This window comes from Mauremys mutica, chromosome 6, assembly GCF_020497125.1.
Source record: "Mauremys mutica isolate MM-2020 ecotype Southern chromosome 6, ASM2049712v1, whole genome shotgun sequence".
In the NCBI taxonomy this organism is placed as follows: domain Eukaryota; kingdom Metazoa; phylum Chordata; order Testudines; family Geoemydidae; genus Mauremys; species Mauremys mutica.
Window position 1 is genome coordinate 36,839,076 of NC_059077.1, and position 17,132 is coordinate 36,856,207.

Here is a 17,132-nt window from a genome sequence, read left to right on the forward strand (position 1 = left end):
TAACAAATCTGAATAAATAATAGTTGCCACATTAGTCTACACTATCACCACACTACTGATAGCACCTAAGAATTTTTTGATGAGCTGTGAGAGCCAGACCCATATCTTAATGTATCCTATTCATTAGAGCATTCAATGGACTCTATATCCTGTGTCCACTTCTTATAACTCTGAGGATTCTCCTGTGGGCAGAGGTTAAACTGGGCCAGTACATGGCACTACAGCATGTCAGCAGGTGCTTCTTCCACTACAGATTGTAAATCAACATTGCTGACAACTAGAGTGTATTGTAGTAGGGCCAGAATGAGCTTTGGTACTTATGTCTGGCAGCTGAGTTCTAGTGCCCCATCTTTCAATCAGATCTGCTAGCTTGGCTTCAGTGGGGCACTGTATAGGCACAAAGGCACTCTGCAAGTGGATCTGATGGTAGACTTGTATTGTACTTTCTTTCCCTTCTCCACAGCTTTGCACCATATTGTTATGAGTTACGCTATTCCCAGTTCCACCAGGGAGCTCCAATCACGGAGGCTTTTTAGTTTTGGTTTGGGTATTTTTTTGTAAAGTCCCAATTAGCTCGTATTCTAACAAAAATTGCAAAAATCCAGCATTGTTGCTTTCTTTTATCTTTAAATTAGACAGACCACCATTACCATATCACAGACAGTCCTAAAACTCTGAAGAGGAAACTGGATGAACTTTTAGCAGAGAATCACAAGCTCAGAAGAAAATTAAGAAATGCTTCTGATCAGGAAGAGAGATTCCATAAAAATATGGAAATTTTGTTGGACAAGCTGCACTCTAAAGACATGTTGTCATGGGAAATAACGTGATTGCTAGATCTGTGCAAAGGCCAGGGGCTGAATGACAAGTCTTCTCTCCCACTGCACCCAGCTGTTGGATAAGAAATGTTCACTAATGTTTATTGCTATACATGTCATTTTTGAATGTATTTAATTAAATAAAAAGCTGTAAACATTACTGAAGTTTTCATATAAAAGCTAGAAACTTCAAAGTTAAGATTGGCACTTGTGTTGTTCAGGGAGTGAATGTCAGCCTTTTACTTTAATTCCCTGTCTCTTCATGTGTCCCACATGGTTATTTTTTAGCTATATAGTTTCGTGGAGGGTGGATGGGAGTTTTACTGCTTTTTTAAAAAAGTCTAAGTGGGGTGTATTTACCTGAGAGAGCCATGGCTTTTTGAAATACACTAGAATGTTCCAAGAAGTATTTATAAATTTCCCCAAACCTGATAAATATATTGCAGCATTTATGAAAATTTGTATTGGTTCATATCTCTTTATATTTAACCAGTGTATTAGACTAGTTTCAGATAATTTTTAATGGCAAAAAGTTGAAGAGACCACATCATGACACACTTCTTTTGCAGCTCTTCCAAAACTTCTAGCAGTAAAAACCTTCACGACATCTCCAACCATCACAGATTTTGCTTAGGGCACCTACTTTATTCATTGTTGTCTTTTTCCCCCCTTCTCCATCTTATGTCACCTTTTAAGTGTATTAATTTCCCATGCACTATAAAATCCGTTTACATAATGGTCTGAAATATACACTTTTTTTTTTGAAAGACTGGCATTTGCATTAACTATTGTATTAAATCTTATGATCACACATAGTAAAGTGTGTGTACACACACACACACACACACCCGCTACCCTGATATAACGTGACCCAATATAACAAATTCGGATACAACGCAGTAAAGCAGTGGGGGGGGGGGCGCTGCACACTCTGGCGGATCAAAGCAAGTTCGATATAATGCGGTAAGATTTTTTGGCTCCCAAAGACAGCATTATATTGGGGTAGAGGGGGTGTGTGTGTAAAATTTAATATTGTTTAATGGATCCAGACTTCTAGTCCATTGTATCACTATATAGTTCTGCTGTCTATATTGCATGCTAAAATTGAACCTATTAAAATTCATTATGAAAAATAACTACCGTGTACAGTATGTGCAATATTGAGTCTTCACATAGGGTGCCCCCTGTGTAGGGACAAGAGGGGAATGGGCAGAGCACAAAGCATTCCAGCTAATCTAGGCTGTGAATTTAGCCCATAGACACCCATGCAAAGCTGCCATCAATTTTGCAGCCCCAATGGCTAGTCAAGCTCATGCCGGAGAGTGCACTGGTGGGTGGAGCAGTCCAGAATTAGGTAAATGCAAAGATGGTATATTAGCCGCCTTTGCCCTTCCCCTGCTGTGGGCTGCACCTTTTGCAGCCTGCCTCCCCAGTGGCGCAGTGTGGAATTTGTCCCTATTTGTTTAGGTATTAAGGAACCTACTAGAAGGCCTTTGAAGGTAATGGAAAGACTTTCTCTGACTTCAGCTGCCTTTGAATCAGGTTCTCCATTATCCAGTGATGATCTTCAAATGATGACCAGGGGGTTGTGCACTTTTTTCAGAACTGTGATAGTCCAGATGTACTCCTGCAAATTGAAATTATCAATTAATTAAAAAGCACCAGCTAAAACTGTTCTTATTGTACAATAACTGCACATCAGGTTAGGCAATCTGTGTCACACCGGTATTTTATTATCCCATAAACAGAAGTTGTCAGAACATTATACACATACCAAACCTCCATCAAAGTCAGTGGGAGTTTGGGCACAAAAGGAATGTTGTCTTCCAACATGTTCAGTACCACATATTTCAGATGTAACACCCTCTCCTTCCCCCCCATGGACAATTGTGCAATAATGCTCATAAGCTAAAGTAAAAAGGGCACATGCATTTTTGCATTTAGGCCTGTTGTGGTCTCCTTTGAAAACTGGCCCTGAAAAAGATGTGGGAGTTTATAGCTGTAAGATTCCCATTGAATTTCATAGCCATTGCATGGCTGAAACCCTGCACAATTCTTAGCATCTCGGGTGTAATATACAGCTAGTTATAACTATACTGTTTACACGTAATTAAACCACAAGTCACAACCTAAACATTTAGGCAGTTTAGAAATGTGTACAGCTGAAATTAAATAGGAGCTCTCTGTTTTTAACTACGCTGGTGGAGATGTTCTGGGCAAAAGCACAAACCAGTTTGAGATAATATAAATGTTGCTGCAAGGTATTTTTTATGGGTGCAAGAGTGACTAACCAAGAAATAGGGGCAAAAATGAAACAGACTGAGCACAGAGCTGCAAGACACAGAAAAACCTTCTTCTAAAAACTGGTGTCTCCATCAGGACTATTGTCCTGATTGGACAACGAAAAGTTCTGCCTTATTTCCTAGAATCGTTTTTCCATGTCTATTCCCAATACTTAAATAATCACAAACCTTCACAGGCTCAGAGCCTGCAGGCACCTCTGGCTAAGGCTAAATGGCAATACTATGGAGGTGGAGGAAGGCACCTAGTAGAATAATACCACAGAGATCAGTGTTAGGGGGAAACAAACCACCCTTTTAAACATCTTCCTTAATCATATAGGAAAAGCATTTAATGAAATGTAGATGATGTGATATTGTTCTCACTGGTGGTCACAGTTTTCCTCAGAGATGTAATTCAAAAGGAATCTAAAGAGATTAGAAATGTGGACAGAAAAGAGGTTCAATTTGGGAAATTTACATTAATACAGCCATGGAAAAATACTCTAAAACACAAGCATGCAATGGGAAGACTAGAGCTGGAAGCCAGTAAAACTGAAAGAGAGCTAGTGGGGTGATAGATGATGACAAGCTCCATAAATATTTACAATGGAATAGAGCAGCAGCAAAGCCAGTCTGCTATTGGGCTGTAAACGCAGAGGCATCCCAGTAATAAGCCTTCTCTTTGTGACTCTGCTGTGATTACATTTAGAATGTGGAGCCCACTTCTGGACTCCACCTTATTAGCGATATTAATACACTAGGAGGAGAACAGAAAAGAGGCACAGAAATTATCAGAGGGCTGGAGGCATAGGTGCTGGAACTAAAAGTGCTGGTAGAGGTGCTGCTGCACCCCTATCAAGTAGTAGTAACTCAAGTACATGGTTTCTGCCTTCAGCACCCTCTCTATAAAAATTGTTCAAGCACCACTGGCAGGAGAGACTTGAAAGATTAAAAGAGCTAAATAGAGCTTTGCTAAGAGATGACAACGTGTGGACAGGGGATGACATGATAACTACAAATATCTGAAGGGCGTCAAATTCAAGGCTAGAGAAGAAAAATGTAGGTTAGTACAATAACTAAAAATAGGATAAAATTAATAATGATGCTAAACAGTGTGATCTGATTGCTGGAACCTTTGCCTCTCCTCACCCACTCTCCTCCCTCCTATTTGTTATTCCCAGCTGTCTATATTCTGCAAGCTCTTCAGGGAACGCGCTGCATCTTTTCTTTGTTCTGTAAAGCACCTAACACATTTTTGGGGCACAGTATAAATAAGGAATGTTTTCCTAAGAAAGGGAGAATGCTATCTGAACAGGAGTGGCAACGTCCTGACTTTAAGTCCCATTAGCCCGTGTAAAAGGGAGGTGACAGATACCTGGAACAATCCTGTACTGCCAAGGAAATGGACTTGGATAAACTAATTTTATGCCCATACTTCACCTACAACAATACCTGAACATGTGCATAAGGAGTGTTTTCTAGACCTCTGCTTCTGGGTAGGTCAAGGAATAGCCCACAGGTGGAGCCAGTCCTCTCACCTTGCCCTCAGTTGAGGCTCAGAAGGAAGTCTTCAGCTGTTCCTTCTTAAAATATAAAGAAAGCTCAGGGACTGGTTTCAGTGGGAGTTACCAACACACAACTGATGCAATAATCAGGTCCCCCCACTGCTTGTTAGAAGCATCTCCTTGGTAAAATGTAACAAAAATCATACCCTCAAATATTGAATGTTGCAATTTCAGTTCATGGATTGGCTGAGAGCATAAACACTCCTGGTGCAGATACTTGTTCATGCACATTTAAAATTTGCTTATTGCAATTATTTTTGCATGCAGCTTTAAGATGTGCTTTCCCTAAACATTCAGGCCAGTAAAACTTACTCACATGGAGGTTCACAGAAAGTAACCCAAAAAGGTCAAAAGTCTAGCTGGAGTGAATTCATTTTACAACTCCAGCAAATGTGTGTGGGACATTTTCACAGGATTAACCCAACTTTAGTTGTGATCAGCATGATTATTTAAAGAGTGTATTTCCTGCCTCACTGCAGTTTTCTATTTTCCACTTTTCAAAAAACTCCATATCTAATTTTTTTTAAATATTCCAAATTTTAAAAAGTTCCCTATTTAAGAAAATAACTAGAAACTCCAATTAAGGGACCAGAATGTGTTGTATTTGCATACAGGGAAATCACTAACAATCCACACATTGCTGGCCTTCCTTATTTTTGCCAGAAAGCAAGACTTTCAGTGAGCAGTCAACACCCCACTTTTTCAGAAAGGGCTGTGGCTTTCTTTGTTTTGAAGCACCACAGCAAACTTGCTGCTGCTTTTTCTTGTCATTCTTTGCAATTTAATTCTCCTCAGTGCATCTCTATTAGGCTAAACAGCATCCCACTCATGTATGCTTTTGCTTTGAAACCACTTGGACTGGGGGGGAGGGGGAGAATTCTGTTTGACTTTGAGCATTCTAAACGGGGAGGCTAATATTTCAACTCAGCAGAAATGGCTGCTAATTTTAAACTACCAGTTTAATCTTTCTCTAGCAGAAACACACATTTTCCTCTACCATAACATTTTCTCATAATAGAAAGGAGACCATTCCTAGGGGTGCGGTTACCAAAAGATAATTTCGCCCCTATCTGATTAGAGGCATGAGGTTCATGCCTCAAAACGCTCTAGGGTGTGATTATTTTATGATAACCATACCCTGTATCATGGCTTATTGATTAACTAATAAAGCTTCAGTATTATTCTTCAGAGGAGGGGCTGAGATATCAGAGGAAGATCTGATTCTGGAATGGGAAAGATTCTTTCTTGCTAACAAACCACCTTTCTCTTGCCCTGATTATAATCTGTGTGAAATTATAGGGTCAATGGATGCCAGTTTTAGTTTCTCATTGGTGATTAGCTCACTGGTTTATTAAAACTGAAAAACACCCAGAAACATTTATTTGAAGACAAATTTTCACTAGACTATTCTCTTTCCATTTAAACTGCGTATAAGGGCTACAGAGCAGAATATGAATTGGGTTTCTAGAGAGCTTTTGTAGTCAAGGTTCTAGAAGTGTGTCACACAATAGTACGTTAGATACCTGCAGTAACTCATAGCCAAGTATGCCTGCTGTTATACTTTTAACAATAGCTCTTGCACAGCCTGGAACATTAGAACTTAGTTTAATGAGAGAAGCAATGTTAGACAGGGCACTGGGGTAAGCATCCTGCTCAGGGACACTAAGTGATGCCTGCTGGTAATGGCGCCCATTCCGAGGATCACTTGAGAGCAGTGCACTACTCAATACCAGCTGGAATTCCCCCACATTGGAGGACTCCTGATTTAGTCATTTAGTGCAGCTGTTTGGCCCTTATATATCAAAAGAGTGGCACAGAAAGGCTGGAATCTAGCCCTTGCCTCCTAGTCCAGTGCTATAAATTACAAGACCATCCCCCACATCTAGTTTCAGCCCTGTACAGAAACCCACAACTGGTGTGGGACTTGATCCCATAGACTCCTTGAGCTATGGCAGGCTGGATTCTGAGTTCAGTTACACCAATATAAATCTGAAGTTATTCCACTGACTTGAGTAGAGTGAGTCCAGGTTTACTGAGGCATAACTGAGATCAGAATCAGGTACAGCACATGCAAAAAGGACTTAACTTAAATAAGTTATATCTGTTGTGGTATAGTATCCAAACTACTGGACACGACAAGTACCCAGGGGCGGCGCTAGCTTTTTTACCGCCCCAAGCACAGCAGTCAGGCAGCCTTGGCAGCTTGCCTGCAGGAGGTCCGCCAGTCCCACGGCTTCAGGTACCTGCCGCCGAATCTGCGGGACCAGTGGATCTCCCGCAGGCAAGCCGCTGAAGGTTGCCTGACTGCTGCCCTTACAGGGACCGGTGGGGCGTCCCCCTGTGCTTGCTGCCCCAGGCACGCTCTTGAAGCGCTGGTGCCACGGCTGCAAGTATCTATTTAATGTCACCTGCACTTAAATTTGAACATGTTATTGGAAACAAAGGGTCAAGCATTATGTATATTTATCCTCTTTTAGTACTCACAATGAAAAGAGTTGGATAATAATGTAAAGGAAAGAAAGGTTTGATTGAACCCTGCAAGGTGGTATGTGCAATGCAGGTCTAACAGAGGGATCATTACACAATATAACCTACACTTTCATGAACCATTTGGCAAATCTGCTATGTCTGTTTTGTCACCATATGCTCTGCTAAGGTATGGTGCTAGCGTCTTTAACTAATCAGAGTTATCATCCTGCTTGTTCATGCTGTGTGGCAAAAATCTCCCACCATTCCTCACACCTGTGCAGCTCCAGCATTGCTAGTGACACAGGGAGTACTAGTGTAGAGCAGGTTCCTGCAGCTTCTGACATTTTCAACACCATGTCACTTAGCCCTTCTTAGAGCAGGTTTACATAGCACAGGGTTAAAAATCCTGGTATGCATTAGCACTCCCACAGTTATTTTCAGCTGTGGAGGTGCACCAGTGTTAGTAATAGTGGGAAATTTTGCTAAAAATCCCTAGTGTAGCCCTGCGGGGCATGAGCAGGTTTCAGGGGGTCTGCCAAGCAGGACCAGTGTTAGACTTTCTGGGGACCACGGCAGAAGGCTGGAGTCCCACTGCAGGGGGCTGAAGCCTGGGGCCCTGAGCAACTTAGCTTCACGGTGCCCCTATGGCATGGGGCTCTGGGCAACTGCCATGCTTGCTACCCCTTAATGCTGGCCCTGGCTGTTATATGCAGAAAACCAGCTCTTGTGGCACGGGTGGGCCATGGAGTTTTTATAGCATGTTTGGGGGGCCTCAAGGAAAAAGGTTGAGAACCCCTGCCCTACAGTATTCCTTACACTAAGCATTATGGGCTTGATCTTGGCCTCAGTTTAATCAATAGGAGTTTCGCAAGGAGACAAAGAATTAGCAGTCACTCTGTGTAAAGCAATACAATGACTTTTCCATTAGTCATGACACTCCCTAATGAACAAAACATAAGGACCTCCAGAAGAGGAGAGGAAGCTGATGACTTCAAAAAATGACAGGTAACCAGTTTCCCCATATATATATCACACCTCTTACAAGTACATATATATTTGACTTTAAACATATGAACAGTCCCATTTAATTCCTTATGAGATCCATGCCTATATTCTTTATACACGTTATTTTTCAGAACGCTGCTGATTTTGCTGCAGAGATGTACAAGACTAGGCAAGAAGCACTGAAAATATTTATTTTCCTGTACATCTTTAAATGTGGCTTCTTTCCTTCCATCCCTGACACTGTACTATCCATTCCCTGCTATTTGTCCCTGTCTGCTGTCCCCCAGGGTGAGGCCATCAAAACGTGAGTCAGGAAGAATTGAGAACTCTGCGGAGACACATCGTACACTTCTAGTAGTTAAATAATTTCACCAATACTCTTCCCCTCAACATCACCAACCAGAACAACTGAATAGCTGAAATGTTCTATGAAAATTCCACCCCAGCATAAGATCATGTCTATAAAATTCCATATAGGTTTCTCCATAGCACAATATACAGAACATTTTCATTGTCGTTTACCCAGTGTATAACACAAGCATATAAATAAAGCATATAAATCTAGTATTTTGTAAAATTTATGTTTTAGCCCTGTGTAAAAGAAAGAAGTAAAGAAAGTCTTGAATAGATAAACACAAGAATTCCTGGTTTGCTGCTCATTTAAATGTAAGGTATAAAAGTAAAATTAATCATGAGGGTTTGTTTTGTTTTTTACTGGCATTACTTTAGATAATGTATTGTATCTTATGTGGTTAGAGAGAAATTCTTGTCACTGAGGTTCAGATTTCAATATTGTTACTAATATTGACCAGTATTTTACTCCATAAGTAAGGCCATTGATTCCAATGGGATTAATCACAGAGTAAAGTACTACTCGACATGAATAAGGAATCAGAACATGGCCCTATGTTGATTGGAATCTACTTTTGTCTATTGAATGTTGGAGAGTAATTTGTTTTAAAAATATATTCTTATCCTCCATGCAATAGGAAATACAGCTTCGTAAATCAACATAAAAATATAGCCCAGGACTAAGACTTGGTGCCAAAAGGAAAAATACATTGACACTTTCAACCTTGTGTGGCATGTTCTTTATGAAGTTGGGTATTTGGGGAAGATTTAAATAGTTTTTAAAAACTACAAAAAAGTGTTGTAATTGTTGGATAGAAATAACAGGCTTCAGGGACTTTGAAATCCTTTCAGAGATGACAAAGAACAAAGGGAAGTCTCTTCCTCAGGATCCATTCCAGCCAAATTCTGCTCTCAGCTCAGCAGGCCTGGCTCCCATTGAAGTCATAGTGTGTGCATGCCATATTGCACATCCAAGGGCAGAATGTGGCCCCAAGTGACTGATGTCCAAGGCTTAGGGCCAACAGCCATTGAGTGAATTGTCCTTCCATCCAACTCCATCAATACATATGGTTAATACTAGTGGGGGAATCATCTGCGAGAGAACTACTGTAGCAGCTGTATCAAGGCTCACACAAGGTCAAGGACTGCAGTCCTGGACATTACATTTCATCTGTTAACTCAGAAGGGTTGGTCAATGGCTTTGGACACCAGTCTTTGTACTCAATCTGTTCTAGCCTTTGAAAAACAGAACGGGGAGGCGGAGATGGGTAACAATAGCTCACCTCTCATAAGAGAAAAGCCACGCTGCTCTCTTCCTGTTGGAAGAGGACGGGAAACCAAAGGAAAGCACACTATAACAACCGTGTCTGCAGAATGCAAGGAGGTTCTTTAGCTCAGCACTCCTGATGACCCCTGTTGTGGTGGAGTGAGTGTGTGTAACCCCTTTATTTATTACAGGATGCTAATAAGTATCCAGAAGGCCATATGCTAATGCAGACAGTGAGCCCAGAGGACTTGTACTCAAATATCTTTATCTTTGCTATACAAAGATAACTAGAGTAATGGAAAGTGCCTGAGTTCTGCAAAACCGTTATTAGAGTGATGGGTGTAAAATCATATACACCTCTACCCCGATATAACACAAATTCAGATATAACGCGGTAAAGCAGCACTCCAGGGGTGTGGGGCTGCACACTCCAGTGGATCAAAGCAAGTCCAATATAACGCAGCTACACCTATAACGCGGTAAGGTTTTTTGGCTCCTGCAGACAGCATTATATCGGGGTAGAGGTGTAGTAACTAGGGATCAGAAAATGAGTGATATTTCTAAGGATCAGTGAGGCATTTTGTTTCCACCAAAATAAAAAACTCTGGGTCAGAGACCCTTTGCATACATGAGAATGAGGCACAGAATATTTATTCTGCAGGGACTGGACAAAGTGGAGTCAGACAATTCCTGAGTAAGTTAATCCCTACTGGAATTTATATGTTCTGATCATGCAGACTTGTCATTTCTATTGACCCTTGGTTTTTGAAATGTCATTTATTGTTTCTATGATGTCTCTGAAAGCCCTGTATGTGCCCATTCCTGATGCCTGGAGCCAATGGCAAAACACCCTTTTACTGCACTGGGTGCACAGCTGAACTCTAGGGTTCAAATTCACCACAGTGCAGAGGGCTAGTGCAAGGTCTATGTACCACTTACATGCCACCTGTGCCCTCAAAGTAAGACTTTAATGGGACCTAAAGTGGTGCATGGGATTGTGGGCCCTCTGTGTAGGGGTGAATTTCACCATAGATGAGTAGAAATGAGCTCTTTCAGAAGCAGATTGGATGTAAGGAGTATGTTATGTGTCTGGCACGGATCTCCTCCATACAGTGCTGTGCACACTTCATTTGCTATTTATATAGCACCAGAAGTTTGAAAGAGATTTTGATGAAGATTAGCTGCATAGGTTTGTAGTTTTGATTAGCACAATGGCCAGCCAGCTGTCCCTCAATATCCCCTTTCCAGTGCAAGCATGTAAAGTCTAGCTTGTGCAAAGGAATAGTTCTGGTGAAATTATGTTTTCTATATTTAGAAAATGATACTATGCTTTAATTTGCTTCTGGTTATTGCGGACAAACTATGATTTGCATGGTTTAAAGGCTTTTCTCCACCCCAGAATGAAGGAGGAACTGAATAGTTTCATGTTGGACATTCTCCCACTCCATAAGTAACCTTCAAGTTATATTTTAAGTACAAACATCTGTTTTCTTGGTTAAGCCTTTGGCTGGGTGATGTGGACCCTTATTTATTTGGTTTTACATTTTACAAAGCCATAAAAATAAATCACACAGCCAGATACCAGAACTAAGCAAACAGCGTGCGTGTGTGAGACAGAGGATTTGGACAAATATTTGTTTGAATCTGAAAGCAAATTTGGATTTGACCATATTTGTGACCCTTTGTGAAAATATATGAATACTCAGTAATTACAGAAAGGGAATGTTAAGGTTGAGCATTCACCAAGAGCAGTTTCTGAATTTTACACTGGCGTGTGGAGGAGGAAAGCCCTTTGTGGGCCAGAAGCACCTTGCTTCTGTTTCTCAAATCAAAACACCAAAAGAAAAAAGAGGCCACCAGATAGCATTAACAGGGCAAGATGCTTCCTTCCGACTACTCTAAAGCAGCTGTGCTCTTACCAGACTCATCACCCTCCTTCCCCTCAAGGAGATCAGGTGGATACTGCTATTTCAATAGTGGTCTCTTCACAGAAGGAGGGAAGAGATTAGGGAGAAAGGTTTCCCTGGATGGCTCACATCTAAAGGTATGAGTATCAGTTTGGTGTAATTTTGCCCTAATCCTTGCAACTGGATCTTCCCATGTGAATCCAATTGCAGGATTGGAGCCTACACTTGTCATTTGGAAATGGGCTGTTTCAAGATCTAAAACTTTTGTTTAACTGAAGTTAACTATAGACTGAACCAAACCCAAGAAAAGGACTATCTATTAGAATCTAAAATGGATGTGAACTAGCTCCCTTTCCCACGCCCCCCTTTCTGCTGTGAACCTTGGACCTACTATTGTCAGTTACTTTCATAAATCATCCAATCAGGAAATAGAAACAATACGCCATGACTTATGTAGCTAACCAGAGTGTCAATTAAGAATATTTACAGCTAACTGTTTGCAAATAGTCTACAGGTCAAGAATTACTTGCTGAAGAAATCCACAGATAACATCAAACATGGTATATACAAGCTTTTCCCAATCTGTTTGTGGACAATTTGAAAACAAAGACAAAATCTGAGGAATAAATTAGTGACAAAAACTCTCCAGCTCCTGTAAGATGGATGGAAAGAGCCAGGCTCAGTTTCCCCCTCCTTCCCATGGGCCCAGACTTGGCCTTGATGGCCCAACCCCTTCCCTTTCGTGGGGTCATGTGAGTGAGGCCAGACAGAAACTCTTAAGTATTTATATGGGCCCTGTCACTTTAGTACGTGAGCAGTTTTTCAGCTGCTGCCAGAACAGCAGCAGTGGGTAGTGAGAGAGGGAAACCTTCCCATGGGAGCCTGACCCTTTGATGTTATGAGCATGACACCAAGGGCTTTCATCTGTGATGTCATCAGTACTGACACGAGAGTGTATGAAGGACCCTCAAAGAGAAATTTGGGTTTGCCCCCTCATTGGATGTTAGGTGGATTTTGATTAAAAGGCTGCTCTAGCACACGGTGGGAATTTTGTATTAATCTAAAATAATATATAAATAAGTTAATTAAGTAATAAATATTAATCATTTGAAAACCAAACTGTTATTAACTAACTAGCAGATGTGTAACAGCTGAGCAACCAGTTTAGTTACTGAACAGATATTTGGCTATGGATACGAGTTAACAAAAATGAACTGACAGTAGGTTGGTGGAGGGGCAGCTGGAGGATAATATACAAAGAGAATTAACATAACAGGTGCCTGTCATCAGTGGGAATCTCTTTTTTCATGTGCTTTCTCCCACGCCTCCATCTGACTTTATTTCATTTAAAACCAAAAGCTCTTTGACACAGGGATTGTCTTATGTGTTGTATAGAACCTGCCATGATGGGACTCCATTGTTCACAGGGCATCATCATCATTACAATTTACTGCCAGCTTCCTCTATCTGCAAAGAAGTGCTCCCTGGTGTCTTCCAGCACAACAAAGTGTTGAGCATTTCCTACAAGGTGCTGAGAGACCTCCCCTCCTATTGAATCAATAGGAAATGAGGAAGTGTTCAGTACCTCCCTAGCATTGGAACCAAGGGGAATACCTCTCCCTCTCTATTACATGCACCATGGAAAGGGGCACAAGACTCTCTGCGGCACTTGTGTTTGACAAGGAAGGGCGCCCTGCAGATGGAGCTAGCTTTATGTGACTCTTGCCCCCCAAGCACTCTGTAGGCTGGAGGAGTGAAGGACAGTTTTGGCATGAGGGATGTGACGTGGAATGGATTTTGGTTGGACTGGGTTTGTAGAGGAAAGAGGGAGTGATGCAGTATGAAAGAGGGATTGAATTAGAGAGCGTACATCTGAGAGTTTGAGGTAGCTGCTAATGGCCCCCCTCTTTAGTCTCTTAGGCCCATAAATCAATGGGAGTTAGGCCTCTAAATACTTTTGAGTATCTGATCCTTGCTTCCCAGCAATTTCACTTTCAGTGACCTCATAACCTTGATGCCCATCCTGTGAGGTGCTGAAAGCAACCTCAGGTGGCACTTACCATCTTGTGGAATTGGGTTCATAATGATTAACATAAAGCCAGCAGTGCCTGGTATGGTCCCATTTGAAGCACCCAAGACTGTCTGACTTGGAGGACAGATGGCTGTAGGGCTGCTACTGCATGCAGACAGCTAGACAGAAGGAAGCTGTGCTGGAATCTTCTCATTCTCAGCCTGCACCCTGCTCTGGAAGTCAGCAACCCACTCAGCCATGTAGAGTAGTATCTGTTCATCAGCATCCCCTCCTGTTCCTAACAGGCAGGATCCCTGTTACCTAGGAGAATGGCTTTTAAGGAAGGAGCCTTCTGTTTCTGCCATCTATCCCAGTTCCACTATCCTAGTCATCTGCCTGATGACCCTCTAGTGCTAGTTGCGCAGGTAAAAGAAACTATACGGTGCTTTATGTCTCTGAAGGCAAAATGACAGTCGTGAATTCTCTTGTGCTCTATGCAATAATCATCAGTTGTGAACAAACTGATTTCAGGTTTTAACAAAAATTGATTTGAGTAAATTTTCCTGCCACGCTCACCTGAGCCGGCTAGCCAGCTCAGTCTAGTGCCAAATCTCTCCTGGTGTTCCTTCATTTGATAAAAAAACTGATAAACTATTAGATACAGCTTCACCCGAGCTAGCCATACTGCAAACTTGTTTCTCTCCAGTTGCCTGCCACTCAGCTATCTAGACAGGTTGTCATTATCAGCCTCCCACTGCCCCAGCTTTGCCCCAATTTTTTTAAGCCCTACAGCATTATCATTTGATGTGACTGGTGAGGGAATTCAAGTAGATGAAGATTGAGGATACCACTCCCTTAGGTGATGATATATTCTGATTCCCTCCAGCTATCTTGCTAACAACCCAATCCTCCTCCATCCTGGCCATATTCCCCTATATTAAGAACTAAAGAATAATTAAAACCCCTCTTCATAAGGTGTGGCTAAATTCAATATTCAGTTTAGATTATGTTAAAAAATGCTTGTGATAGATAGGGTATGTTATGTGCTATGGCAATAAGTTGCTGGCATGCAATAGCCAGCAGGAAAAGCAGACAAAAATACCTGGTGCTCTATACTTTTGAATCACAGCCTTCAGTAAGCCCTCATGGATTTAAACAATTATTAGGTCTTAATAGTAGTATTAATCTAATATGGGTATTACCTGTTCATACAGCAAAGATATTTATAACAATTACTCATTTTATATTTTATGATCCATCGGGTACACAAAGCAACACAAGAAGATTGTGCATAAGGCTGTATAGACATGTCAGGGTCCCAATAGTATCACAAGACATGGGAGCTTTCCTTCTAAGGTTAGCATGATCTTGTCAGAATTGCCCACCCTGGACCCTTTTAGGGGAAGAAGCTTTGATTTTAGGAGAATTGTCAATTTCTATATATACAAACTTGGGCCTTGATCCTGTAAATGCTTATTACTAGGAGTAGGCTCAGTGGCTTTCATACAATTAATCACATACATACATCCAGCAGTAAACATGTGCAGGATTAGATCTTTGGTTAGATAGTTATCTATAGATAGTAGGAGGTTTTCTTCCTATATCAAAGATCATAGGCTAGGGGAGTCAAAGCAGCTGTAAGATACTGCTCCAAAAACCTCCTTCTCTTAGTCCACACCCAGCAATTCTGATGAGATCATACTAACCTCAAAAGCAAAGCTCCCATGACTTGTGATATTATCAGAACCTTGAACTGTGCATACAGCCTTATTCTTTTTTTTAATTTTATATACATGATGGATCACATAATACTGTAACAAGAAAAACAGGTTTGATGAAAATCAAAACTAAACATGACAGTGAACAGTGGTCATAAGCTTTAAAAAATATGACGGGGCAGCAGGGAAGACAACTTTTTCTGTCAGAACAGTGCTAGCTACAGGAATCTGCTATGGTTTGCTTGACATGTGAACAGAGATTTGCGTTCCTGAGAACCAATTTGGAATTATGTAAAAAAACATGCTACAGATTTCCAAAAAACTATTCTATAGCAGTTTTACTGTCCTGGTTCTTGGGTGAGGGGCTACATCACTGTCTAAATTAGCAACAAAGAGTCCTGTGGCACCTTATAGACTAACAGATGTATTGGAGCATGAGCTTTCGTGGATGAATACCCACTTCGTCAGTCGCATGTAATGGAAATTTCCAGAGGCAGGTATAAATATGCAGGCAAGAATCAGTCTGGAGATAACAAGGTTAGTTCAGTCAGGGAGGGTGAGGCCCTCTTCTAGCAGTTGAGGTGTGAAAACCAAGGGAGGAGAAACTGCTTTTGTAGTTGGCTAACTAGTCACAGTCTTTGTTTAATCCTGATCTGATGGTGTCAAATTTGCAAATGAACTGAAGCTCAGCAGTTTCTCTTTGAAGTCTGGTCCTGAAGTTTTTTTGCTGTAAGATGGCTACCTTTACATCTGCTATTGTGTGGCCAGGGAGGTTGAAGTGTTCTCCTACAGGTTTATGTATATTGCCATTCCTAATATCTGACTTGTGTCCATTCATCCTTTTACGTAGGGACTGTCCAGTTTTACGTAGGGACTGTCCTGTACATAGCAGAGGGGCATTGCTGGCACATGATGGAGTATATAACATTGGTGGACGTGCAGGTGAATGAACCAGTGATGTTGTAGCTGATCTGGTTAGGTCCTGTGATGGCGCTGCTGGTGTAGATATGCGGGCAGAGTTGGCATCAAGGTTTGTTGCATGGATTGGTTCCTGAGTAAGAGTTATGGTGCGGTGTGTGGTTGCTGGTGAGAATATGCTTAAGGTTGGCGGGTTGTCTGTGAGTGAGGACTGGCCTGCTTCCCAAGGTCTCTGAAAGCGAGGGATCATTGTCCAGGATGGGTTGTAGATCACTGATGATGCATTGGAGAGGTTTAAGCTGAGGACTGTAGGTGATGGCCAGTGGAGTTCTGTTGGTTTCTTTCTTGGGGTTGTCTTGTAGCAGGAGGCTTCTGGGTACACGTCTGGCTCTGTTGATTTGTTTCCTTATTTCCTCATGCGAGTATCGTAGTTTTGAGAATGCTTGGTGAAGATCTCGTAGGTGTTGGTCTCTGTCTGAGCATTCCACCATGATTTCAACAGCTTCCACCCCACCATCAACCTCAGCCTGGACCAATCTACACAGGAGGTCCACTTCCTAGACACCACAGTACAAATAAGTGATGGTCATGTTAACACCACCCTATACCGAAAACCCACCGACCGCTATGCCTACCTTCATGCCTCCAGCTTCCACCCCGGACACACCACACGATCCATTGTCTACAGCCAAGCACTGAGGTACAACCGCATTTGCTCCAACCTCTCAGACAGAGACCAATACCTACAAGATCTTCACCAAACATTCTCAAAAACTACAATAATCACACGAAGAAATAAGAAAATAAATCAACAGAGCCAG

General features: G+C 41.6%; 1 protein-coding gene and 1 long non-coding RNA gene across 9 annotated transcripts in view; one reads left to right on the top strand and one right to left on the bottom strand.

The window, feature by feature from the left end:
• Nucleotides 1-1,745, top strand: part of LOC123372230 (THAP domain-containing protein 6-like) — a 34,658-nt gene extending 32,913 nt beyond the window's left edge. For all 6 annotated transcript variants that reach the window (XM_045020239.1, XM_045020236.1, XM_045020237.1 and 3 more), the window contains one exon: nucleotides 636-1,745. In XM_045020239.1, the coding sequence (XP_044876174.1) occupies nucleotides 636-830 (195 nt within the window). In that variant the 3' untranslated portion in view covers nucleotides 831-1,745. The remainder of the gene's footprint in view (nucleotides 1-635) is intronic.
• LOC123372235 overlaps nucleotides 1-17,132 on the bottom strand; it is a 61,401-nt gene that overhangs the window by 1,621 nt on the left and 42,648 nt on the right. For 2 of the 3 annotated variants that reach the window (XR_006580181.1, XR_006580180.1), the window contains exon 3: nucleotides 1,880-2,445. This is a non-coding gene — a long non-coding RNA (uncharacterized LOC123372235). Of the gene's footprint in view, nucleotides 1-1,879; nucleotides 2,446-17,132 lie in introns of those variants that run through there. The other variant, XR_006580182.1, reaches the window with a different exon arrangement.